This window comes from Anopheles coluzzii, chromosome 3, assembly GCF_943734685.1.
Source record: "Anopheles coluzzii chromosome 3, AcolN3, whole genome shotgun sequence".
NCBI lineage: Eukaryota > Metazoa > Arthropoda > Insecta > Diptera > Culicidae > Anopheles > Anopheles coluzzii.
The window spans coordinates 15,476,437-15,501,796 of NC_064671.1; the positions used below are offsets into that span (position 1 = coordinate 15,476,437).

Here is a 25,360-nt window from a genome sequence, read left to right on the forward strand (position 1 = left end):
TCTTCTTGGTTCTTGTTCTTTTTTTCATTTTGTTCCCTTTTTCAACCCAAGCCAATTGTTGTGCACAATTGGTGAAATTATTACAGCAAGCCGCATTGCCACATTGCACGCTCAACCGACGCCCGACAAATTTGGCGATAAACGTTGATTGTAATTGATTTTGCCCGTTTTCACTCGTTTTCGGTGCGTTTTGTTCGGCATAATGGTGTTACGGGCGTAGTAGAATCAGAAGAAAAAATCATAAAGGGACCAACACATAGCAGAGCAGTTCGGTAGAGTCGATTGATTTTCAAGGGAAACTCTTTTCTCTCCACCCGTTCTATTTCACTGCAAAACTAGCACTTAGCGCAAGGGTCCATTTAATTCGAGAAAAAGATTTCATTTACACCGGGATGGAATCGAAGTAACAAAGTTAGCAACACAGGAACAGGTTGCGGCAAGTGGTTTTTCGTGTAATGTGAGCAACGAAATGGCATTAGTTTCCTTCGGTTTAAACCTCCCCAGTTTGCCCCTTTTGTCCGTTCGTTTGACGTTCGCACGAATTGAGGTGAGTAATTGAGAGATTAAGGACAAGCTGTCTTTGCTGGCTTTTACACGCCCCGAATGTGCAGCTTACGGTGCTTGCGTACCCCGTTTGCGAACAGGTAGCTTTCAAAAACTTTTCACCCAAAACGGATGGCAAAGAGAAGCAATGAAATTAATTTAAAACTAGTGCCGGGGCAGCAAGGAGCTAAAGCCGTGCCGCAGACCGCCCCAGGTGGCATTGTGGACAGTGCGGAGAAAGTTTACCGAAAGCGATCGAATAGTATAAATTAATTTAACTTTGTCCGCTTTTGTCGCATAATATGTTTTTCAATTCTTTGAAAATACTTAACAGTAGAGTGCAATGGACCAGATGAAAAGAAAATGAGGGGGAGTTTGGGAGTTTTTGTATTGTAGCTGGAAGAATGTCATTTTAACGCTGGGCAGCTGCTATGCGGTCCCGTGGTACAGTCGTCAACTCGAACGACTCAATAAAATGGCCGTCATGGGTTCAAGCCCCAAATGGACCGTCCCCCTGTAGCAAGGACTGACTGAATATCCGGCTGCGTGGTAATGAATTAAGTCTCGAAAGCCTGTATAGGCCGGCATGATCGCGTAGAACGTTACGCCAAATTGAAGAAGCTGCTATTCAAACGGTTGTTGTCGACCGATTTAGCCTACTAAGTTGTCATAGAGGAAATAAGATTCAATTAAATTATGATAAATTATCGTCATTATGATTATTATTTTGTATGAAGATATTTTAAAAAGGGTTTTTTATTAAATCTTGTCGAAGATCGTATGCAATGGATTTTATAGCTTATTGTCTTTAATAAATTCAATAAATAGTTTAATCAATTCAAAATACTAACCAACATTGCGTGAAAAACCCTTAAAAGTGGTACAGAAAGCAAACCTTTAAAACCTTTTTACCGAATCCGTGTGTTGGCATTCTTATTTGTCCAGGATTTACTGTCTATTTTCTTTTGAATGCTTTAACCAACCTTTGTTGTCCGTCGAATGACTTAACGCATGGAAGTTTATACTAAATTTATTGTTGTATTTCAATGCAAACCATGGCCAAGCAAAAAATACCACAGTTTAATGGATAGCTAATCGTAGCCAGGACAGCGACGTAATAAAGTAAGACGTAAATCAATTTTCCCATACAAACCCCACGAAGCAGGGGAGAAGCATCCAATGGCGAGATAAAATAAATCTAACAAGCTATTAGTGGACCAGTTTGATAGCGTACGCTGTAAATCTTAGAGATCTATTTTAAACAGCCATTTGCTTGGTCATTACACATAATGAACAACTTCTCTTATCTATTCATCATTGTCCTGGCATGGAATGTAGTCTGTTCAGTACCTAAAGCGGCTATTATTCAGCAAATATTTGCAAGTATGAAGTAATGTACAGTCGTGTGTTTGTTTATCATTTTAGAGTATATTTTTGGATGCATTTTTATGTTAAGCAACTGCAATCGTTCATCAAAATCCACTAAGCGATCATTTAACAATAAGCCATTGGAATACTCTATCAAGAAGATAATCCCTAGTTAACTCTAAGACAAGAGAGAAAACCAACAGACAGTCGAAAGAGGTGTGAAATTGGAACGATTTGGTAAAATAGTACTAATTTAGTAAATGGTGAATACTCCTTTTTCTTTCAATGTTTTCATTTAGTTCATTACCAGAAGCTGTATGATATCGATCACAAAAAAGGAAGATTGAAATAACATGACAAACAATATACGTTTACTTTACCACTATAATTTTATTCATCTTATTCCTGGGGCATACAATAAATTCTTTCTGGTTTTGATTTTGCATTGAGCCTCACTCGCGCCTCACCTCCAATCGTAGAAACTACAATTAAAATTCGAATTGTTCTATCTCTCGTAAAATCTCTAGTCCCCACCACACTCTTTCTCGCCTCTGCTCTTAAGAATCCGGAACATTTTCTTAAACAATCGATGCTTTTTCCCGCTTTTCTCCCCATTCATGTACTTATCTCATCTAACGCATTAGCAAACTCTGGTGTAATGGTTAATGTGTGAAAAAATATACTTCTTTTTTTTTTAAATATAACCTTTATCTTCAGCGACAACATTTCCGTTAGAAGAGTTCATTGTTCAACAATTCGACCTGTTTGGCAAACTTCCATCCGCCTGCTCTCTAGTACCGTGGCTGGGCGTTTGTTCCCCACGTGCTCGGTACGAGTTTAAGTACGTCCTAATGCGTATGCGGATGATACTGGTTTAAAATATGCTTTGATTTACAGTATTTCTACAGTTTACAGTGCACGCTGTTTGCATCTCTCTCTCTCTCTTTCTCTCGCAAAATCGGAATCGATTCGATACGAAAACGAACTGTAATTGATTCATCGCTTAACCGTTTCTCCAGCGTCGCCAAGTGGTTTTCTCATACATGTATACATGAACATCGTTCCATTCCCGCGCCACTTTCGTCCATCGTTTGTTCAGTACTTTATCACAGTATCGTTATTTGAAATAATTTGAGGGCAAATGAAATATACGTAGAGCGTAGCACAATTAGTTTATGTGATTACTTAAATGTTTGCTAAATCAAACATTAGCAAAAGGAGGCTAAACCATGAGGAAGTTATTTGAAAATCATGGATATAAATAGTTATCATATCATATCATATCATAGCTCTCTTTATTGTCTGTAATTAAAATGATTGTACTAAAACATGTGAAGTTTCAGCACAGTTTAATTAAAAACTACAAAATGTAGGTTAAAAAAGTTCAACCAGTTGATCTTTATAATGGCAAAGTAACATAAACTTAAAGGAAATAAATGTTTGTAATTACAGTTTTTTAATGATAAATTGGTTCCATGAACAATCTTAAAATGGTGGAACTTATTTTCTGAAACTGAATTTTCTGTACCAAAAATAAAGACTTGTAAAAAAAATATAACAATTCAATACATTGTACTCGAAAATAGGTCTTAAATTTAGGCTCAAAATATTTGCTTTTAAATTTTAATTCCTCCTCCTAACTAAGCAGCTCCACAAACATTCAATTCCACAGTCGCTACTGTAAAGCGTACAAAGAGTTTTACAAGTCAAATATTCAAACCCCAGCAGAAAATAGTTCATTGATCTAAAAAAAAAAATCGTACCAAACAGTCTGTTCTCAACACATTGCTCTGCTTTTTTTACAAAAATATGTTCCGTTCCGTACGTGATTCCTAATTGGTTTCTGTCTGCATTTCATTCTGCCGCCGCGGGGCTATGCTTACCACTATTCTGCGCTGCTATGAAGATCTACTGTGGTAGTATTGAAATGGTGACTCGCTCAACCCTATACGTTCTTTGGTAAAAATGGTGCGGGGAAAACAAACTTTCAGCATTCGGCGGCAAATCTCGCTAGCAGCCGGAGGAAACGGTAGTACATCATTGCTATTAAGCGAAACTTTCTATTGTCAGTGCTAACAGCTTCCAGTATTCGGCGGCAGCTACTTAATGCTCTCTTCGCCCCATTTCTTTCGTCTGCAATTTTGGCATCATTTGTTGTCTCACACTAGCACACAGGCACTCCCTTTCCACGACACGAGTAGCAGGAAGAGTGTGCAAATAAGGATGGCAATAAGCGAATCTAGTAGCAGTCATCATGGGCGTAATTGGGCCAAAAGTTTCCATTCGGAACCAATCACGCACACACATACCAATAGGATTGGGGAGGAAAAACAACTTTTGGACGCGAGTACGCTATACAAATTGGCATACGTTTCGTTGTGGTGTGAAATTGAACCTGGCCTGCTTGCCTTCTTCCTCGCACTCAATCGCTTGCTCTATTGATTGACACTCATCTGACTCTGGGATCTCTTTAATTGTTAAGCTTTCGTTGTGCGCCACGCTTGAGCAACGCTTCGCTTTCGATGTCGATGGGAAATAACATAGAATACTGTTTGTAACACAGTCGTGGACGTCGCGATGATGACAAACCGCTTTACCGTCCACTGCCCAGCTCGATGACGCTTACCGTCAGCGGTGGAGCCATCGTTGCGGTGGACAGCGTCGTTGCCGGTTCGTTCAGATCGTCCTCATCGTCCTCGTCGTCGTCCTCGTCCCCGTTGCTTACCAGCTCGTTCGTGCGGCGAAATAGCAGCTCGTTGCGCCGGAAGAGCGGATGCTGACGGAAGCGGTGCACCCGCGACCGGGTGCCAGTGGTGCCGGGTGCGTTAGCGGTGCTCTCGGCGGCGGCGGGGGCGGCTGGCCCTACCCGTGTCCCGGCCGCTGCCGACGCACCGACTGCAGCACCCGCGGTCGATCAGGTCGTGGCATCATTGGGGAAATCCTACATGGGTCGAATCGGTCGGTAAGGAATGGTTCTGAGGTTGCGTACCGGTATCGACAGTCGTTCGATTTTGTTTGTTTGATTGGTTGTTTTTTGTTTGTTTGTTTTGTAATTATTTCAAATTCACGTGCACATACGCATACGAAGCAGCAAAATGGGGCCGGGGGGGAAGTTAGCATCGGCACGCATCGGCAGTCCACAACCAAGGGAATGCCCCCCCGGGGTAACGCATCGCATCGCAACAACACAAACGAGTACGAGCAATGAAACACACCAGAACCAGAAAGAAATGAAAGAAAAAAACAGATGGAAAGAAAACGGCTACAATCAATGCATCAATTTTGTCACTCGCCACTGGTCAGCCATTCTAATTTACACATCAACAAACACACACACACACACATACGTATATTTAAACGGGGAATACATACAGAGGTTTTAATGGATAATACGATATTGGTTATTGGTTGGCATATAGTACTAAGGCGGCCAATTGATTGCTATAAATGTTTTCTCACTAAATACTATGGTAAATGAGTGTAGGGGATGGGAAGGTGATAGTGTTGATGAAGGGTAAAGGTTGTTGGTAGTGAGGCAGGGTGTGGTTATGCAATGCCTTTTGTTTGTGTCGTATTAGTATTGTTTTGTTTAAACAGTATTTACTACGTCCGAGAAGGTCTATTAGTTGGTTATTTACAAGAGAATGTAAAAACATAAACAAAATGAAGAAAATTGGGGAAGTAATATAGTGGAGAAAATTTATAGAAGACATTCAAAAAGTAGAATTAAAGTAATGCAAATGTTATGATACGATCAGCTCATGACTAAAGGTATGCAAGCTGAAACAGTTTTCAAATAATTGTACTTATATTTTGTAAATACTAGGAAAAAACTCGTCTGAAATGTCGTATTAAAGTTGACAATCTACTACCTAATTAGAACTATCGACAGGTTTGCATACCTTCAGGCGTACAATTATTGGAACACATTTCAACCAAGGACGACGCATAGTTGTGTCAATAAGGATGTACAAGTCGAAGTAGAAGAGTACATTTAAGCGAAGTAGTAGGAAAGTTTATAAGTAAAATAATTTGTTTACAATAAAGCTAATAAAACCATGAAAAAAGGAAAAAAGCATTAGAATAAAAGAGTATAGTAGCGAAAAATGGTAGATTAGAGACTCAATATTGTAAACAATAGCATGAAACACAGAGAATAAAAATACAAAGCATAATATATGAACGAATTATGAAACAAAAAATGACTATAACACAAGCAGAAGGATTAAAGAGGGCAAGAAATGAAAAAATAGTATTAAAGTGAAGTATTAAAGTCTTGATAATAAGTTGTAACGAAAACAATAACTTTAAAGGATGTTTAAAGGATGTTTAAACAGGGATTGCTAATATGGTTAGTGCTGGTAGGATATGGAAATCGCTACTGGTGACCTCCGAAAGGTACGTTTGCATGCATTTTATTAACTGACACCAATTTACCCGTTCTGTTTTTAGCTCGGTCTCTTTCATGGGTTTAGCACGGCATCAGACACCCTAACCAAGCGGTTCGAGCAACTTTCGAGCGTGATGCTTCTATGCGAGCAAGACAACGAACCAACCGAACCGAGTCAGAGCTGATTCCTACTCCAACCGCTTCCTGGCTTTGGCCTGACACATTCAGTTTCGCCGACTCATCTCATCCTTGACCGGTGCTCCCATCACAGCATCCGCTCGTCGACGCCATCGAGCGAGCGGGTAGTCGGCGAAGGGCAATGCGTCGCCAGGGAGACGGTCGGTTTGTCCGTGGCCCAGCATAGCATGGCATGTCGCAGCAGCACTAGGACGGATCGTGGTCGCTAAGCATTTCGGTGGAGATGGAGAGCGCGAGGACAGTGAGGCGGGGGTTTGAAGATGGAGAGGGGGGGGGGGAGATTGTTAGATGAATGAAAGAAGATGTTAAGTGAGAAAGCAAAACATGCAGCAGAGGCACAGAGCAGTAACTCAGAACAAAACTTGCAACGCTCGGAATAAACAGGCCGTACAGGCCGGCACGCTAACGCAAACGGCGCTATGTAACGCTTTTCTAAGAAAAATAAAGGATGCGAAAAGGAGCTTGTAAAGGTGCGTGTTTGTGTGTGCGCACAAGAGGGAGAAAGGGAGGGAGTCGAGTCGTGGTGCGCTGGGTGCTACTTACGTGCAGCGGGATACGCTGGTTGAGCGATTTGTTTTTGTTCTTCTTGAAGGAACACAGCAACAGCTCGCGCATGCCTTTGCGAAAGTTGCGGCTCAGGAAGGCGTACAGCAGCGGGTTGACGCCGGAGTTGAAGTACGTCACCAGGAAGGTGAGCGGTGTGAAGAGTGCGTTGAAGTTGGAATCACCCTTGTAGTCGGTGGACCTGGAATTACGAACACGAGCGGCACGAGAGTGTGAACACGAGTGTCTTTTGTATGCTGAAAGTTCCTCTTTAATGGGTAGATGCTGGAATTAGCGCGGTGGTAAGGTTTAAATGAATAAACTGATCTTGAATTTCGGTAAAACCTACTTCGTGTGTTTTGTCCAACTTAATACCAGTTAAGACACTTCTTTGGAAGGTCAAGGCTGCATAGTAGTTGTAACGCATAATAAGGACCAAACATCATTACTCATTAATCATACTTCTCAGAATACAAATGATTTGTTCAATTCCGTTAAGCTACCTTCTAGGAAGAGGCAGACTATAGCAGGAGGACATGCTGTTCTGTGTTCAGAAGAAGTCTAATATGAACATCAATTGATTACTTGGAAAGTTACCTTCACGCACAATAAATCAATTGAAAGGATGGAATTTATGTACATTAGCAGCGAGCAAGCGTGAATTTTCCTAAAACCTATGATAACCTTGCCATACATATATAGTTCTAAGCTGTCTTGTAAGTTTGTTCAAGTAAAATTATATATTTGTTAATTAGATTATTTCCCGCTTTCTCTGAGTATGGCGCAATAATGAAGCAGGCAAAGTCCTGTTTTCGCCTCTACTATTTATTGGCCTGTTTTATGGATCTAATCCAACACTAATTCCTCGGTTTGGAGAGTTCAGTTCAGTCTAGAATAGAACCGGTAATGAGCATGTGTCTAGGACGCACGCCTGTGTTATAAAATAGGACAGTGTAATCATAGAAGGTATGTCTACTGTTTAATCTGACAAAAACCACAAATTAGGAATTCTTTACCTTATCCTATACCTCACAACATTTCTCCAATCAATTCCTGGGTTTGGAGAGTTCGGTTAATTCTAGAATTGAACCAGCGATGGGCATGTGTTTAAGCTGCACAACTTGACACCAGTATTATAAATCAAGACAGTGGAAGATAATATGGCTACTGATTACTCCAACAAGTACCACGAATTAGAAATTCTTTACCATATCTTATTCCTCACTACATTTTCAACAAAAAGGGGGTTTCCCAAAAATTGTAAACTGCTTGTCATATGTGAATTCTTCGCGCCATTCTTGTACTGTTTACCATCCAATACAATTGACTCAAAAATATTTTAAAAATCCTCGGGAACACGCTGCTTCAGAATGAATTATACTCATTATCAACTAATTAAATAACACAACTGAACCTTACGGATGCTCCAATAACTTTCTCTAATTTCAATTTTCGAAAGCAGGGACGTAATTTTGGGCACGGTATGCCCCTCGTGCTATCATCAAGCGTGACCTTTAACACGCGTTAAAAGTGTAATTCAATCGACTGGAATCACTTTGAAGGTTTCATATAAAAAGAATCCCACGCAGCCTGCTAGCTTCACACTTGCGTTGCGTTTACTGCTGCAGGGGAAGACAAGCATTAGACTTTCTTCACTCGCGTGATATTTCAATTAAATGTTCATGATAAGGTCATTTTCTAGGCAGCTTTTGCCACCCTCCAAGGCTGCTTAGTATGTGAAACCAAACTGTGAATGTGGTGTGACTCGCTTCGATACGATACACTTTTAGGCTTATCATTATTCTACCGCAGTTCTACTACTGCTGCGTTCTTTCTACGTTCTTTTCCGTTGACGTCAAAGTGAGTCAGAAGATGAGCACCGATGGTCGATAAAAATGAAATATGAAGTCACTCTCGCTATCCTAGCAAGTGATACCACTACTCACCAATATTGCCACATCTTTCGGGCATGAAACGGTAGGTTGCAGAGGGCAAACGTTAGCACCACCACCATCAGCATGCGAATAACACCACGGCGCGCCCGTAGCACGTTGTTGGACGAGTGGGACACCTGCGTTAGCTGGGTGCCGTGCCGTTGGTGGAAGCTGTTCTGTGCCGGCCACGTTGTTACTACCACCTTGTCCGACTCTACCGACACCTGGGTTGTGAGTATCAGGTCATGAGAAGGTTAGTATTAGAAGTGTGTGTTTGCATTTAAGGTATTTCCGGCATTTAGACGGAAGTGGCGACACCGATCCCACCCGGGCGGCAATTGAAGGCTTCGGATGGACACTTACCTGGCTTTCGGTGACACCTGTGGTTCGCTTGTCATACTTGCTGCTCGGCTTCCGGTGGAAATTGCTCGAGTAGCTTGACGAGGTCGTATTTTGCAGCGCGATGTGCCGCTCCAGCCCCCGTGAGCTTTTCCACAGCGCTATCGCTATTCGGCTGTACAGAACCTGTGGAAAGGGGGACACGATATGATGGCAGTGGTTGGGACAGGAAAAGAAAAGAGAATAGAAAAAAATGGGAAACATTGCTACGCTCGTAATGGACACTTACCGTCATAACCAGCAGCGGAAGCAGGTACAGCAGGGCAAAGTTGATAATGTCGAACAGCTCGGAGTTGAACATTTTCCGGTTGACGATGCAGATCGTTTCCAGCTGGTCGTCGCCCAGGTTGTTCGTGATGGTGCGCACGAAGATAAACTTCGGGATGGAGTAGACGGCGGACGTTATCCAAACGGCAACGATCACGAGCTGGCGAGGGAAGGGCACACATGAAGGTAGTATGGTGGTGTTAGTTTCTACATTATTGTTGCGTTTCTTTTTGGCATTTTGTTTACTTGATTGTTCAAATTTCATAGCTAGAATCTTTATAAGTTAGCTCAAAGTATAAAATATGATTTAATTAAACATACAATTTTTTAATTTTTTAGTTCTTCAACTAATGAATGTCATATATTTATGTCTTAATGAGCTGTTGAATGCCTACTCTACTTTGGAAAAGTTTGGATATTGAATCCAGGCATCTAAATAAACCACGATAGCTTATCAATTGGAAACATCAACATTTCATTATCATAAAACAGTATTGATTTGTATTATTTTTTAAAACTTATGTTTGTGTTTTTTACACACTTGTGAAAAAACTTTGTTTGTTTTCTAACTTGTGTGTTAAATGTTTTATTGGCTCCTAGTTAATTGGAAAAACATGAAAAAAATATCGAAAAAATATGAAGTTATCTCTAGGAAATATGAAACGCTACAACAAAATATGTCTTTCAATATTGAGTTGTAGCGCTCCTTGAGAGGCCAGCTGTAATTTGAATCAAGACACCACAAAGAGATAATCAAAAAGGTTCTTTCCAAAAGCTATTTCCCAAATATATAATTCTATTATCTGTGTTTAATTCAAAGAATCTCTTTAAGTTAGAGCAAAGGCCAAACTTCTCAAGGTACCCCATTTCTTAATAATATCAACACTTATGTGAGAAATATTAATTATGCTGCTAATATTTGCACAAATCCAAACAGTTTGAAAACAAAATTGAATGTTTCCTTCAATATTAGATGTCCTTTTATGCACTTAGTGGATCCTGAATTCAACGGAAATCTTAAAGTTAAGACACTGTTTATGTTCATTACTATGGCTTTTCAGATGCCCGTGATTAACTTGTTGTACACATATTTTTTTAAATTTTCTATACGTTTTATTTCAATCACTTTTAGACCAAATTATACAAAATGTGTTTTCATTCGGCTTGATCTAGATCAAGTCCCATCGAATTGATAAAACAACTCCTTAATGTTTCAACAAAATCAAAACAACACAAAGCTTCCGAGCAAGCTTTCAAGCGCTAATCAGCTTGCACGGATGTTTGCCCAACGGCTTGGTGCCACTTGTTGCCCTCTGTTCCACGGATTGCTGCAGTGTTGTGCAAAACGCTGCTCGCTTATCTTACGCCTCAACGGTGGCCGCCGGTACACAAAGTGCACCTATGCGAAGGTACTTGCATGTTTGTTGTGCGTGAAAGTGTCTCCCCTTGCAGAGCCATCTCTCTCACGCTAAAGCAAAGTGCAGCCAAGGAAGCGAGAGGCGTTCATTTTTCATTTTTTTGGCCGAGTGTTCAGTTAAGCGGATTATTTACCCCCAGCATGTACGGGGCACTCATGCACGCGACGGGGACGAAGAAAACCCGCACAGAAAAGCACACTGTTTGCTGGCGAGATTAAACTTTCGGAGAGAGTAAAACCGGGACCGGGGGTACCGGGGCAGCAAGCAAACAAAAGCCCGTTAGCTGCATCTGGCTGCTGCATACAAGAAGCGGGCAAAGCATTCCACCAATGGAACATCGCCGAAGCCATATTGTTTGCTCCGCCGCTTATCGATCTACGAACAAAGGCAGCATACGACCCGGTACGCTTCAAGACATCGATGACGTTTTCCTTTTGTGTGTTTGAACGATCGTTTTCGGAAGGACAAAGAGTGCTGTTGCTGCTGCTACTGAATGTCCCTTTTGCCACGATATCGATTCCGCTGAATCGTTTGAGTGGATACGCCACGGTATCGACGAGAGAGAGAGAGCGAGCGTGTGAGGTGCCCTTGGTACTGCTTATTGGTCTTGCGGTAGTTGAATGGGTCGTGCATGAGTGGCTCTTCGAAGGGTAATTAGGGAATGGTTCAAGTCGCATCGCATACACTCGACAAACTGAATAGAAAGTGCAATCGATCGGGAACCGTTCGACAGGATGGTCTTTTCGTGGCAACAGGGCTGTGCTTTTACGGTGGAGTGTGTTGCTTCCATAGCGCGTGGTCTAGATTGAAATCGATTGAATTAGGCTGAAATATTGAAGTTAATTTTCGTGTACAAGGAAAGCATGAAAAATGAATTTTAACAAACAGCATTGATCTTTGTAATTTAATATACTTTGAAATATGCTAAAGCCTCTAAACCTTTTAAAGGAAATAATAAAAATCTGAGATCAAATATTAAAAAAACAAGATAAACCCACTTCATCAGCTTTACAATGTTGCAGTTCCATTACAGAACTGCTGTCGATGGATGCCTTCAACTAAATGTTTGACAGGTACGCCATACTATCCGGTGAGCTGCAGCTTCACCTCGGGATAAATCCACTACGGTGTGATTAATCATGCTGTAGCTCGGAGCACCGAACACACACACACGCGTGCGTCTGTGTACATTTACCGTGTGAGTTACAGACATCATGGGCGTCGGAATGTTTGACATGCCGCCCAGCACACTTACCCTTAGGCGGCGCGAGGTGAGGATCTGCTTGCACGTGATCGGATGGATGATGGCGAAGTAGCGCTCCATGCAGATGACGACCAGGATGAATATCGAGGCGGTGTAGCTGAGCGAATGCACAAACTGGTACATCTTGCACAGGAAGTCTCCAAACACCCAGCTGAAAGGGGAAAGGGAGGGAAGAGAGAGAGAGAAGGAGAGTGAAGAAAACGTACTGTTATTGACGGATCGTCAAACGACGTTGGCACGTACCGGAAAGTGAGACGTGTGTGATGTGTGTGATTCGACAGGAGAGGAGAAAGGGGCAGTGGAAATGGATGCCATTGGCGGAAAAGTGACACGACACACGACACATACCGATCGATAGGGGTAATGGGGACTTTATAGTGCCTGAGGATGACAACGAGACTGCCGTCGTCTTGGTCGATTAGATCGAGCGCTAGGGCAAGGAGTTCAACTTTTCGAACTGAATAATGATGTTGTAAACGATCGACGGGTTTTCCTTTTTTTCTCTCGTTTTCCATGACGTAACATTGCTGTGTGATGTACCTCTTTTCTATTCACTATCATGTACGAATTGGCCAAAACAAATCATCTAAATACCAATGCTCTGTACCAAAGGCGAAGGCAACCATTTGTTTATTAGTTTAAGCATATTGTGGAAAACAGCAGTGCGTGTGTGTTTGTTTGCAATTGTGTATCCTGCTGGTTTTGGATGGGGGCAGTTTTTCATTTGAACGATGGTTTGCTGGCAGCATTTTATAACCTGCTGGGAACATAAAGCGTATTTTTTTTATCTTCTCAGAGGGAGATTGTTCGAACCGGCTAGAAGCTTAGAGTAAACATTTTCCCATAAACATCGCAAAGGAAGGGGAAAAACAATCAACAGCATCGATGGATTTCAAGGTTGAAGATGAAACATTTTTATTGGTTTCAAATTAATTTATTGTTTGTGTCAATTGAATGTATCTCTTGAAGCATTTATGTGAGTTTTCAAAAGGAGGTTAACAGATTTAAGTTGAAAAGATCGCTGATGTTATAGCGCTGTCTAGCTAAACATGTCAACTAATAAGTGAAAGAAATATAATTTTTTATTGCAAGGCTTTAAGTGAATGTTTGCCATTTCCTCATGTTTTTTAACCAGCTTTCTGATATTTTCTTATCGGATCTACGGCTTATTGGGTTAAAGACAGTTAATATTAGACAAAAAGTATAGCAAGTGATACTAGAATCAGTCGAATTTATTTAAAACAAAACCTTTTTATGTTTGGGTTTTCAGTTATGTTACTTGTTTAGTTTTTCTTCAAAATTGTACTATTTTAATTTTAAAATTATGATTCTAGAAAGATTTTTAACTCATTTTTTTATTAACAGTGAGGCAGGGTGCTCAAATCACTCGGCATTGAACTTGTGTATGTTTTTACCTATAGTGTTTGTGTGTTCGACGTCGCTTTTCCCTTTCACTTACATTCTTTTCGTCTTCTTCATAACCTCATACATTGTTAGTATGGTCTTTTCGGTCGAAATTTTATTTTTAGGAGTCAAAAGACAAGCACTTAACTTTTTAACATTGTAAGCGTGCGTTAAACGTTTATTAAGATTATTTTTGAGGATATGCTGAAATTCAAATGAAGGATTTTACTGGAAAATAATATGATCCAAAAGTACCTGAATCTGAATTAGAACAATATTTTAGAAATTAAACTTTACGGGAAGATATAAAAATCATTAATGGGCTCTAGTTTCCTTAAGCGCTCTAAATCGATAGTTACCATACAGAGGAATAAACTGAAAGTGTTAATTAAAATGTCAAAGTTTTTAAAGTATGCATCTCAGCATCGTGTGAGCTCTTCTTCTCTCCCTCCCTTTCGGTACACTAAGAAGCCAAAGCAACATTCCAATGCCACTGGGAAAAGCATCTTATTTTCCCTTCCTTAAAGACCACAGAGAAGTGGCAGCTTTTGTTGCTTTCTCAAAACGTTCCTCTTACCACACGTTTCCCTACTTCCGAGAAAAGCGCTTCAAGCCTCTGTTGCTCGTACGTCCAGATTGACAGCACGAACCGTCTCGATCGTTATTTTCCTTCACTGCAGCGTAAGCTATCACAAAGAGGTGCTCTTGCGCTGCTGCACGCCCATACAGCTGCCTCGGCACGACTGCAAAACTCATCCCGAGACACACCCAAACCGCCCATTCAACGACAAACGAGGGAGACTTTGAGAGGCGAGGGTTTTGATTCCACTCGAAAATTTCCCTACCAAGTGCAGTATGCCTTCCATACTTGGGGCAGGATTTGGTGGGATTGTATTACGCTTTGGGACAAGTTTTGTCGAAAAATGGAACACGCGCGCGGGCGCGCCTGCTTTGGTGGCAGACGCGCATAAACTTTGTGCGAACATGAAACCCCATCTTGGGTGCGGGAAATTGGATGCCACACATCGAGTTTCTGTTGGTGCAGGAGAAGGGGCTTGGCAGCTGGCAACTAACCCCTTTACGAGGACTTTAATTATGTTCGCTAATTAGGTAAAGGGAGGATTATGTTTGCGGTGTGCTAGGAGAAGTCACGAGGGCTGTGAGACATGTGGCGCTAAGTATGTGATGTGGTGTTTAAATCTTATTTTAGTTCAAGCATTCCCACATTTCATAAAGCCACTTCTAGTGCTGTTGAGCTTAAAGAAGGGCACACCCATAAGCCTTGTGGTGAGCGGCGAAGGGAACAATGGTTGCTTTACAAATCATTCCTGTCACGAGCGGATGGCCCGCGAGGGGGAAGTTTTGGACCTCGGTGAATCAATAATTAAAAAGCTGTCCAGAAGTTGTTTTTTATTTCACACCCAACAGCACAAACGATGCTTGACGGGTTTTTTTTCCTCTTTCTTCTTGTGCTGCAAACTCCACCATCGAAGCACAATCAGCACCATCATTAAAGATTAATAATTGACGTCCGTAATGGTAGCTTTCCACTTCATTGCGAATGTCCTTGGGATATTTGAGACGAATTGGAATTGACAAAAAAAAGACAGCATAAAAATCGCTCGATCCAATCGTTTGTATTCGAACACGAACGGGACGGGACGCACACACAAAAAAGGCAAATGAAATGAGCTGCCCATTCAGCAGTTTTGAGGCAGCGGTAGCCATCGCCCTCGTTCAATGGCATCCAAAATTGTAATTAATGTCCCTCCATTAGCCGCATCGGGAAATGATTCGCCATTTCTTCTCCTACCCCCCCCCCCTCTCCCCTATTTTTTTCCGGCCCCTTTTGCTCGTCCGTTCCATTTCGGGACGCAGGAATTTGCGTCCAGCGGTCGGTGATTTTTGGTTTGGTTTTAGCTTTTCCGCTTCGTTAATTGCTATCGATTAGGTACGGGGATTGTGACAGGGATGGATGGGACGAAATCTCGGGCTAAAGGTCGGAAGGTGGAGTGTGGTGTTGTGGAATGTAAAATCAATTATTGTCCCAAATCAAATCTCCCAACAGTGAGCTTCCCAGAATACGTTTGCCGAGCGGCGCACAGTGGCGTTGGCAGTGATGGTGTTGGTATTTTTATATCGTCCAAAAATGTCTTGGACAGTCGTCGTCGTCGTCGTCGGGAGTCTTACCTTTCGATCAGGTAGATGGTGAGGTTCTGCATCACGCAAAACACCCCCACGCACAGGTCAGCTACGGCCAGGTTCGCGAGGAAGAAGTTGGTTATCGAGCGCAACCTTCTGGAGAGTGTCACCACGAGAATTACGAGCAGGTTTCCTGGAGGGAACAAAGAGAGAGATAGGAATGGTGCATGAAAACACAGAAATAAAGATGACGTCCTTTGGTGTGCGGTTGGCGAGGAACAATAAGAGCAAAACTTCGCTGGTGATGGTGATTGACGGAGGTGAACGGAGGATGCCGATGAGAACGTGTCCCGCCGGTGCTGCAACTGACACGTTCTCCGAAAGCTAACCAGCCCGCTAAAACCCGAACGAAAAGGGTTCACTGACGTTTTGAAGAAGTAGCTTTGGGACTGAGGGGAATATCCTTATCCTTACAGCTGAAAGAATGCTTCCCCTGCTCTCGTGTCTTGGAAAATCATCCTTGAAAATGGAACTTTATCGACCTTTCGGGGATCGGGATTTGGGGGGAGCAGAAGTGCGCCACACGCTTAGGGTGAATGATGATGGCGGTGTGTGAAGGAGAGTTATCTTTTGCCTTCCTTCTCGAATGAATGCCTTCGAAAAGCCATCCCAAGTGACACTGTTCACAATAGCTGGGGTCGTTCAGAAGTAATGGCCCGGAGTTGCGTAAAGCAACGAGTAAAGTAGTAGCACACAAAAAACGTACAACCATTAAAGCATGCAAGGCATGCGTAAATTGTGTTGTGTCCTGCGATGAGGTTCGTTTGATAATGTGTGGATGGGATGCGAAAACAGGGACAACAGACACTAGTTTTTGGAGGGAAACGGATTGTGGAAATGGTGCTGGTTTTGCCACAAAGGGAATGTTCTCTTATCTTTCCAGTAAATTTAGGGTTACCCCTTGATGCCAGAAGACTGAGTTGGATGTAAAGGATGTAAATCATATCATGCATCAAAAATCCATCATTCCACATTAAAGTTGAGTCTCTTGGGGGACGGACATTGTTTTCCGTGTTTGCTTGATAACACGCTTACTTTGAATAATATTCATTTAACGGGCTTACTTAAATCTTTTCTTACAGGAATGGAAAAGTGGTTGAAAATGTATTGCTATTTTGCTTGAGATATTTGATTTTTTTATTTATATAAATTTGAGTTGACGACTGTACCAGGAGACCGATCAACTTCATGTTTGTTTAACAGCTAGTCTAATTGAAATTGCTCACAAGTAGAACTCAGCAATGTGATTATGTATTGTTTTTTCTCAACATTTTGTTAAGAAAAACCAGCAATTGAACACATTATTACTAGTGTTTTTTAAGGAGCTTTGGCTTGTTTTTTATCAAACGAGTTAGTCTACGTTTTCAAAAGAATTTACGTATCTTTTGAGTCATGACCCAAAACACCTTTTAGGACATCATCTTTAAAACAATTCAGTTTTTTTTAAAGAATCATAAAGTTTATTTGTTTTGCGTAGAAGTTGGTGTATTTATTTATTTTATTTATTAACAATGGGATGGTCCTTAGCGTTCATATTTCAGGAAAAGTCTACTTAACTAGGAACTTAGTTAAAAAAGTAATAAAAAATAAGATCTGTTTTCAATATTGGTTTACGTTGTAAACGATGCAACTTGGAGAACGTAAACGCTACTCTAGTTTCACTAAAAACGTTTTCCAAGCTCGTCTTTTATTATTTAGTCGTTATTTGTATTGAAATAATGTTTAAATAAAACATATGTCAAAAGTGGCAAATGTCTGAACGAGTAAAATAAAACTACTTTCTGATTTTATTAGCAAGTATGTATGGTATTGTCATATTTCGTCTTGGAAATCTTATGATCGTGAAAGGGTTAAATAAATCTATATTAAAAGCTCTGCTTGTCCGAACAGTACTACAGTGGAGCGCCGTTTATCTGGGTACCTTTTATTCGGCTTTTCGGTTATCCGTGCTGTTGAGAAATGACAGTTCAATACAAAGGTGACATTGCGTTATGAGGATGATATTTGAAAAAGCGGTTATAAGAGCACATTGTCATTACAAAAAACCCTATAGTTCATAGCAAATTTCAAATATTCACATTGGAAAAACATGAAGGCAATAAAAACTGGGTTATTTTTAACAAAAAATAAGCAAATTTTTTAAAAACCTAATCAGGAATTGGTGATAAAATGTATCATTTGACTCATTATCCGTATTATTCGCATATCCGGGCGAGGTCAAGTCCCGAGAAGGCCGGATAAACGGAGCTCCACTGTATATTGATCCGCGGAATGAATTGATGCCATTTAAAGGTACTTAAAGACATAACAACCTTTTTCTCGGTAATCACAGATCAGACATTCTTAAAATCCTTTCCGTACAGAATCCAATTTTTCATGGAGCGTCTACCACCAAAATGACTGATACTCAGTCTGACCAATGTTCCACGAATTTCCAACATCAACCAAGTCAGTACACATTTCATTAGTGACTGATTAGTTCTAGTTTATTTTTCAATGTATTTGAACATGGAATTGACTTATAGCGCAAACGCCAAAGGCTTTTAATCAGAGCATTAAAAAAAATAACCACGATTATGTGCTGTATTAATATCATATTGCATGATCATTTGCTGTTCGCATCAATGTACACAAATCCGATTCCCAATTATTACAGCTTGCCAGTTGTTACGCTTCATGCAAAAAAAGCGTCATTCCAACACGACACATCTGTGCCAAACAATATTGTAAAACACACTGGATTATATACTCATCATAATCTAATTTATTGTCCCGTGCATTATTGCCCCACGCATATGATCCGATTATGATCACGGATGCAACAAAAACCAAAAAGAGGATAATCGTTTAATTAAAAATGCTTCAATAGTAAACGACCAATTAAATACTTTCTCTCCCGAACCACGCATCCAATCACGACCGTTTCCAAACCGCACACCGCATGCATCCCGCGTTTGGTGCTATTAAAAGTTCACGTTTGTACCGTTCCACGCGAAACGCGAACGTATAATAATAATTTTCAAGCTCACTTCCCCACTCGTTGCAATAAATCATGCCCGTGCGTTTCGGCACCGGCGCGGTTTGTAATTGTTTTATCGCATCTCGCCATGGGAGTGTTGCGAGTGTTTGTTGGGTCATAAATCAGCACGAAACCATATTTGGTCACCGTGAAATTATTGTTTGCTCAAGCAAAAGCTCATGAGCTCGCGTGTGGCGGGGAAAGGGAGACAAAATCCAAACGCACGCACATAATTGGCAGCCTCCCCACCACGGAAGCATATCGACGACACCCACCGGCAATCCGGCACGCCATAAATCTGCTTATCTGGGGCGGGTCGCTCGGTGCAGCCCTGGCGGAAGTGAATGATTTTTGCTGATGCGAGTGCAAAGAAGCTGGAAGCTCCTTCCGTTTCGATTATCGAGTGGTGAACGGAGTAAACGGAATCGAATAAGCCCGAGTGAAAACCATGGTATAAATAAAATAACAAACATAACGAGTCAGCTCGACAGGGCGTCGGTTAGGAGTTAACCGGACCGAACTGGACTTGACCTGGTAACTGCTTGATTAAGCGACCAAGTGGAATTGTGTTTTCCAAGAACTTTCAACGACCGCCCGCTTGAGCTGATGAAAGTTATTCCCAACTGCAATAGCTGTGCGATGTGCGTAGTTGAAAACTCGTGAAAACACATTTCTGGGTGAATGACTTCCCCGTCCCTGTGGTGCTTCCCCGGGACTGAAAGGCAAAAAAATGAAATCCAGGACACAAAAACCCTCTTCTCCCTCTCACATTAAAAAAAGCACCCTAAGGAAAGGGGGAGAACAGGGGCCCGTGGTAATAAATAATTCAACCGAGACTTTGCCGTTGCGGGACAATTTCTTTACTGTTGTGAAGCTGATTGCTATCAATAGCGGTACGCTCGCGTAGCTGCGAGCCGAGCAAAGCTCATTGGCGGAGGTTGCATGAAGAAGTGTTGTTTTTCAAGTGGTTTCCTAGCGATGGGATAAAACCATCCGGGGACCGGGCTCGATGGTGCATGGATGGAACGAGAGCCGAAGAAACCTACCGATCGTTACTGTTGATTTGTGGAAAGTGTGTTCACGTATTTGCGATGTTTCTGTTCCGTGGATGGAGAACATCTCGCCGCTGGTTGTTATGTAAGCCAAACAAATGATGTGTCCCAAACTACTCCGGGTATGGTTTTCCACGAAAATTATTGTGATGTGCTCTCGAGAAGCTGGGCATTTGCGCAATGGTTGCTAGTAGTTTTGATTGAACGAAGTCATTTGCAATGTGAAGTGGTCGACGACATGACAATTTTGATTTGGGGGAAGAAAGGTTAAATTTTGTCACATCAATCAACTGTGAGGCATTTTCACTTCTAGTTGGTGTTTTTTTGTATTATGTTACAAACCAACATACCACGACATATAGTTTTAAAAAAGCTTAAGTGTCTGTAACAAATTTTGAGTAAAAGAATGACTTACAAGTTAGCATAAAGAAAGTTATTTTGTTGTATTATTTTGACTTTTTTTTTCTAGGTAAGTCTTTTAATGCTATAAAATATAAAATGTTTCAAATAACACACCTTGAAGTGATTTTATTTTAGACCAGCGCTCTCCAATCATTTTACGATCGCGGACCACTTAGCTGCAGCGGCCCACATCCATTGTGAACATATTTTTTTTTTATTTTAGTTAAAGTTTTTGATCAAAAATAAAGTTTAATCTTATTCTAAACATACCTGTTGAAAATTAAATAATGATTGTGGGGGAAAAATGCACGATTTGTATAATAATAAGCTTTTCTTTTCCAAAAATAAATTCATTTGCGGACCAATTCATTCTGTTGACGTCATGAACTACTAGTGGTCCGTGGACCACAGTCTGGAGACAACTGATATAGACAACTGATCTATGGGTCCCCTAAATCGACGGGGCCTTAGACGACCGCCTATCTCGCCTACGGCGAAATCCGCTGCTACCAAGAGGTAGTGTTGGGTAAATATCAACATTTTCATCCATCCGACTCCGGTACAGATCGACGACTATAATACGTCACTATCCCCTCAAAAAAATTTTTATTGTTAATGCAGGAAATTTTATGTGTAGCGAAGCTAGAAGAATACCTAATAATAATAGTAATTATTATTATTATTTCAACGTTCAAGAGCTACGTGGAGCAGCTCTAACACTTTTCATAAAAATTCGAGAATTTTAAAGACCTAGACTACCGATAACAACGCATCAGATGATAAAGTACGATCACGGATGACAAAGTATGGTAATTAAATACCAAACACAACTCCAGGGTTTCAACCAAAACTCATGTTTGTTCCAGATGGTTAATTTCATGGAATGCGAAGAAAGTTCCTCAATTTCTGCCAAAAGACATTCCGAGCCAATTTGAGTTACAGGCGTTCGATATTTGGACGAAACGAACATTGATTGGTAGCCTGCGCTATTCCGGGATATCGCCATGAATGTAATGATGAAGTGAGGTGACCGAACTATCTTACCTATTTAGCAGCCACCGGCCCCTATCGTTTATCGAAATGCCCTAGGAGAGGGTTTTGGTTGCAGAAGCTTTTACACTTTGACCGCTGGCCTGACGTCACAGTTTTTCGACTGAGCACGTAGCACATGGCAAGAGAGCGATGAGAACGACAATTTTGCGTGCGATTGTTATTACTCTTTTGTTTCATTGCGATAAGCGGCGTAGCACATGTCGTTCTCGTTCTCTCTTTCGTACCTCATTCGTTATCAATAGAATTGCAGAGCGTCAGATATAAAACTGAGCGGTGAACAAAGCCGTCATGCGATTTCATACGACGCGGCGCCTATTAAGTGTTAATAATACGCACGCAACTTGCTTTATCATGTGCCTTAGGCAGTGACTCTTCATGTATGCTTCACACAATATCAATAATGAATTCTACACACACACACACACGCTGATAAGATGTATATCTTGATGCCGTTTTACGAGCTTTCAGTTAAAATTATAAAATATAGTTGCTACAGCTGATAAATACAGCTGCTTAAATTATTATGAAATATTTTCGTAAACATTTTTAAATTTTTTCCCTAACTTCTTCTTCTTCTTTGGCTCAACAACCGTTGTCGGTCAAGGCCTGCCTGTACCACGAGTGGGCTTTGGCTTTCAGTGACTAATTGATTTCCCCCCATAGTAGGATAGTCAATCCTACGTATGGCGGCACGGTCTATTTGGGGATCGAACCCATGTCGGGCATGTTGTTTAGTCGTACGAGTAGACGACTGTACTACGAGACCAGCTCAACTATTTTTTTTCCCTAACTATTTAACAGAAATCCTTTGTTTAAAAAAGGTACTGGAAAGTTTAATGACTATTTTAAACATTAAAAAAAGCATTCCATAAAGCAATGCATAAATGATCGTTAGAAGCAAATTCTACTCAATTGTCGGAATAAATGAATAAGATTAACATCATGATTTATGATGACTCATGTCAGTCATCGTTTTGGCGCACCAGTTCGTGCAAATCCTTCCACAAGCTCATCAAAGTACATAAACCAATGGAAAGGTTAAGTCGAAATGTCATTATGTGATGTTTAGTCCAGCCAAGGAGTAAAGAATCATGTAAAGTGTAGCGCTACTGATGAGTGGAAAACAGCAATATCTGCTAAATATGCGTACAAAACCCGTCACTTTGTATGAGACAATCAAACATAACTCGTTAAGCTACTATTGAACCAAATATAAACCTTTAAAATTGTTATCTGCATTCCAATAACACCCCCCTACTTACCGAAGAAACAGCAGCAAAACACCAGCGAGTAGAGCGTGATGAATATTACTCGCACATCCGTCCGGTCGAAGATAAACTCCTTGTGCACGAAGTTGGTGAACGAGTGGGTCAGATTGCTGCCCGTGTCGCCGTACTCTAGCCCCGTACCGTTCACGTTCAGCAGGGCCGTCGTAAGCAGCGGTGCCATCGAACCGTTCGCCGAACCGCTCGACAGCATGGTGGCCGGTGACGGCGAGGAACTAACCACCGACGAGTAGTTGACCAGTGGCGACACGCTTCCGCCGAGGGTGGGTGAAGAATTTCCCGCGGGCAGCAACGCTCCACCACTGCTGACCGCTGTGCCGCTGAGGCCATCGAGAAAGGTTGAACCGGCGGCGTTAAGGAAACTCATCACACCGGGATAGTGGGTTGCGGTGGTGGAAGTGGTCCCGTTGGGAGTGTCTAGCATGGTTTTCACAGAAATGGCTCAGTCTCCTTCACCAATACTGGGCTCACTGGGTTGACCTGGTGGATTGGATTTTGTTCCCCCCAGTGGGACGTTTCACGTTTCACTTACACCGCTCGCATCCACTGGGACCACGGGGGAAGCAGATGATTGATAGGTTTTCGTAAGTAGAGAGTGCCCTCCATTCGTACCGGGGTCACTTGTGTTTGAGTGTGCAAGAGAGAAGCAAGAACGAGTGGGTGGAAAAGGGGAACACGAGGGTGAGGGAAAGGAGAGGGCTTTTTAATCAGCAGTCTGTATGCAGCACGTGTGTGGGAATTGATTTTTCATCGCTTCACTTAAACACCATCTGTGATGGGTTAATTGCTGTCTTCCGTCCGGTGGATTACCGATAATTGAGTAGATTATCTGTGGATGGAACGGGTGGAAAAAAACAGAGACATGAGTGTGCGGAACGAAAACATTAACAATCGGTGTGGTAAAGTCAGCGCTTTCTGCGATGGAGACGCATGGTGCCGTTGTCCCTCGGCTGATGGAGACGCATGGTTAACCTTCGTTCGAAGCAGCAAAAAGGTAATGAAAATGTGCGACGATGAAAAAAAAAAACAACCGCAGAGAAACAAGCAACTGTTTGTGCCAGTGGAGCATGTGGTGACGTTTATAATGACGATAACAATGCCTGGGGCGGGTAATGAAAATTTAATTTCATTATTTCACCTCCGCTCGCAGGCACTGCGGTATCGGTTTTATTTTTATGCTACCTTTTTATTCTCGCGCCGGTGCTGAGCTCACGATGAATGAAACCGAATGGGGATGGGTGTTTTCGTTCACTTTCTCACTCCCCACTCCTTGCTTCCCACAAATACCCACAGGGAAGCGGCGCGGGGACTAGGCTGAAAAACATCCCTGCCACCTGCCAGCCATCTTCAAAGAGTGTGCGGAAAGAATGATACCGGCTTTTGGGGCGAGTAAATCATTGTACGGAAATAAACGAACACAACAAAAAGAAAACAGCAACACAGAACAAAAAGACAGGAAAACCGACCTGGCAGGAAATATGAAACATAAACTTCAATCTGAAGTTTCCCACCGTTGTATGGATTCCACGCAGGCGTTATTTCGGTGTATGTGTGTTGTATGTTTGGGGAAAGAAAGAATGTGAACTCATTGCTCAGGGTTAAACAATCATTTGGAGCGAAAATGATAAAATGATTATACTTAGTGGATAACCATCATCACCAAAAAAGGATTGAATGTAGCAAATTGTATGACTATTTTAGAAAATATTTAGCAGCAAAGAGACTTGCAATTTTTGGTTGGGAAGGTAGAAATGTCAATATGTTATCTTTATATGTTATCATAATCATTCATATTAACATCACTGATAAAAAATAATCATTAGCTGCTTCTAACGATAACAAAATACTACTTATGGGGATTTTTACGATACTAGCCAGCTGTTTTATATGGAGTTTGACTGTTGGTGGCTGAAATCATGTCAACGGAGTGTACAAAATCACGCGCTAAACTAGCCTCAGTTTGTTAGCTTGAAAAATATGTAAACAAACGCCAAATTGTTACAGGGTTATTTTTTAAAATACAATAAAGTATTATAACTCATTTCAAACCCATTAATTGTAAACAAAACAATTTTAAAATGCATTTTTGTTTGTACACAACTGCAGAATTCCAGTATGGTGAAGCGTAATTGTTAATTGGGTACAACCTGGATGACAAATATTGCTCCAGTGACAGACTGAAATTTCTGCTCGTTGGCTGCAAAAAGAAAAGGCCTGAATATGCAAACCAAACAGTGCTCTATAGTTCGTCGTACCTTTGTGAGCGCCTGAGGGTATGCAATATGAAGTATGTAGATTAATTACCACCAAAATTGTACATCATCTCACAAAACAATGCATGTAACCTTAAAAATTACAAGCATTTTATTCGTTTTTTTAACTGTAATGTCATCAGTCATCAATGATATTAAAAGATACTTAAAACCCATAAAGAATAATGCGACAAGTAGTTTAAAAAATACTGAATTTCAATCTTCATCGTAGGATGCAAGAATGAACCTATTTGACTCCGTCATATATAACCCCATGTAACTTATTTATATCTGTGGTTCTCTCCAGTTTTTTTGGAGTTTACTTGCTAACGTTTACATGTTTGATAGACTCCAAATTTAAGAAAT

General features: G+C 41.3%; 1 protein-coding gene across 3 annotated transcripts; it reads right to left on the reverse strand.

The window, feature by feature from the left end:
* Positions 1–2,277: 2,277 nt before the first annotated feature.
* LOC120957926 (trissin receptor) lies at positions 2,278–23,571 on the reverse strand. 3 transcript variants are annotated; one of them, XR_005751994.2, is made up of 9 exons: positions 22,719–23,571; positions 15,919–16,063; positions 12,316–12,475; positions 9,605–9,802; positions 9,340–9,501; positions 8,989–9,200; positions 7,043–7,244; positions 6,349–6,704; positions 2,278–4,886 (listed from the first exon to the last, which is right to left on the reverse strand). XR_005751994.2 is itself a non-coding variant. In XM_040380390.2 (8 exons), the coding sequence occupies exons 1-8, from the start codon at positions 23,164–23,166 to the stop codon at positions 4,826–4,828; spliced, it is 1,554 nt and encodes a 517-aa protein (XP_040236324.2). In that variant the 5' UTR covers positions 23,167–23,571; the 3' UTR covers positions 2,278–4,825. The 3 variants fall into 3 exon arrangements, 2 of the variants coding, with proteins under 2 accessions (XP_040236324.2, XP_040236323.2); XM_040380390.2 differs by lacking the exon at positions 6,349–6,704 and having other exon boundaries at positions 2,278–4,852; XM_040380389.2 differs by lacking the exon at positions 6,349–6,704.
* Between the last annotated feature and the right edge of the window lie 1,789 nt (positions 23,572–25,360).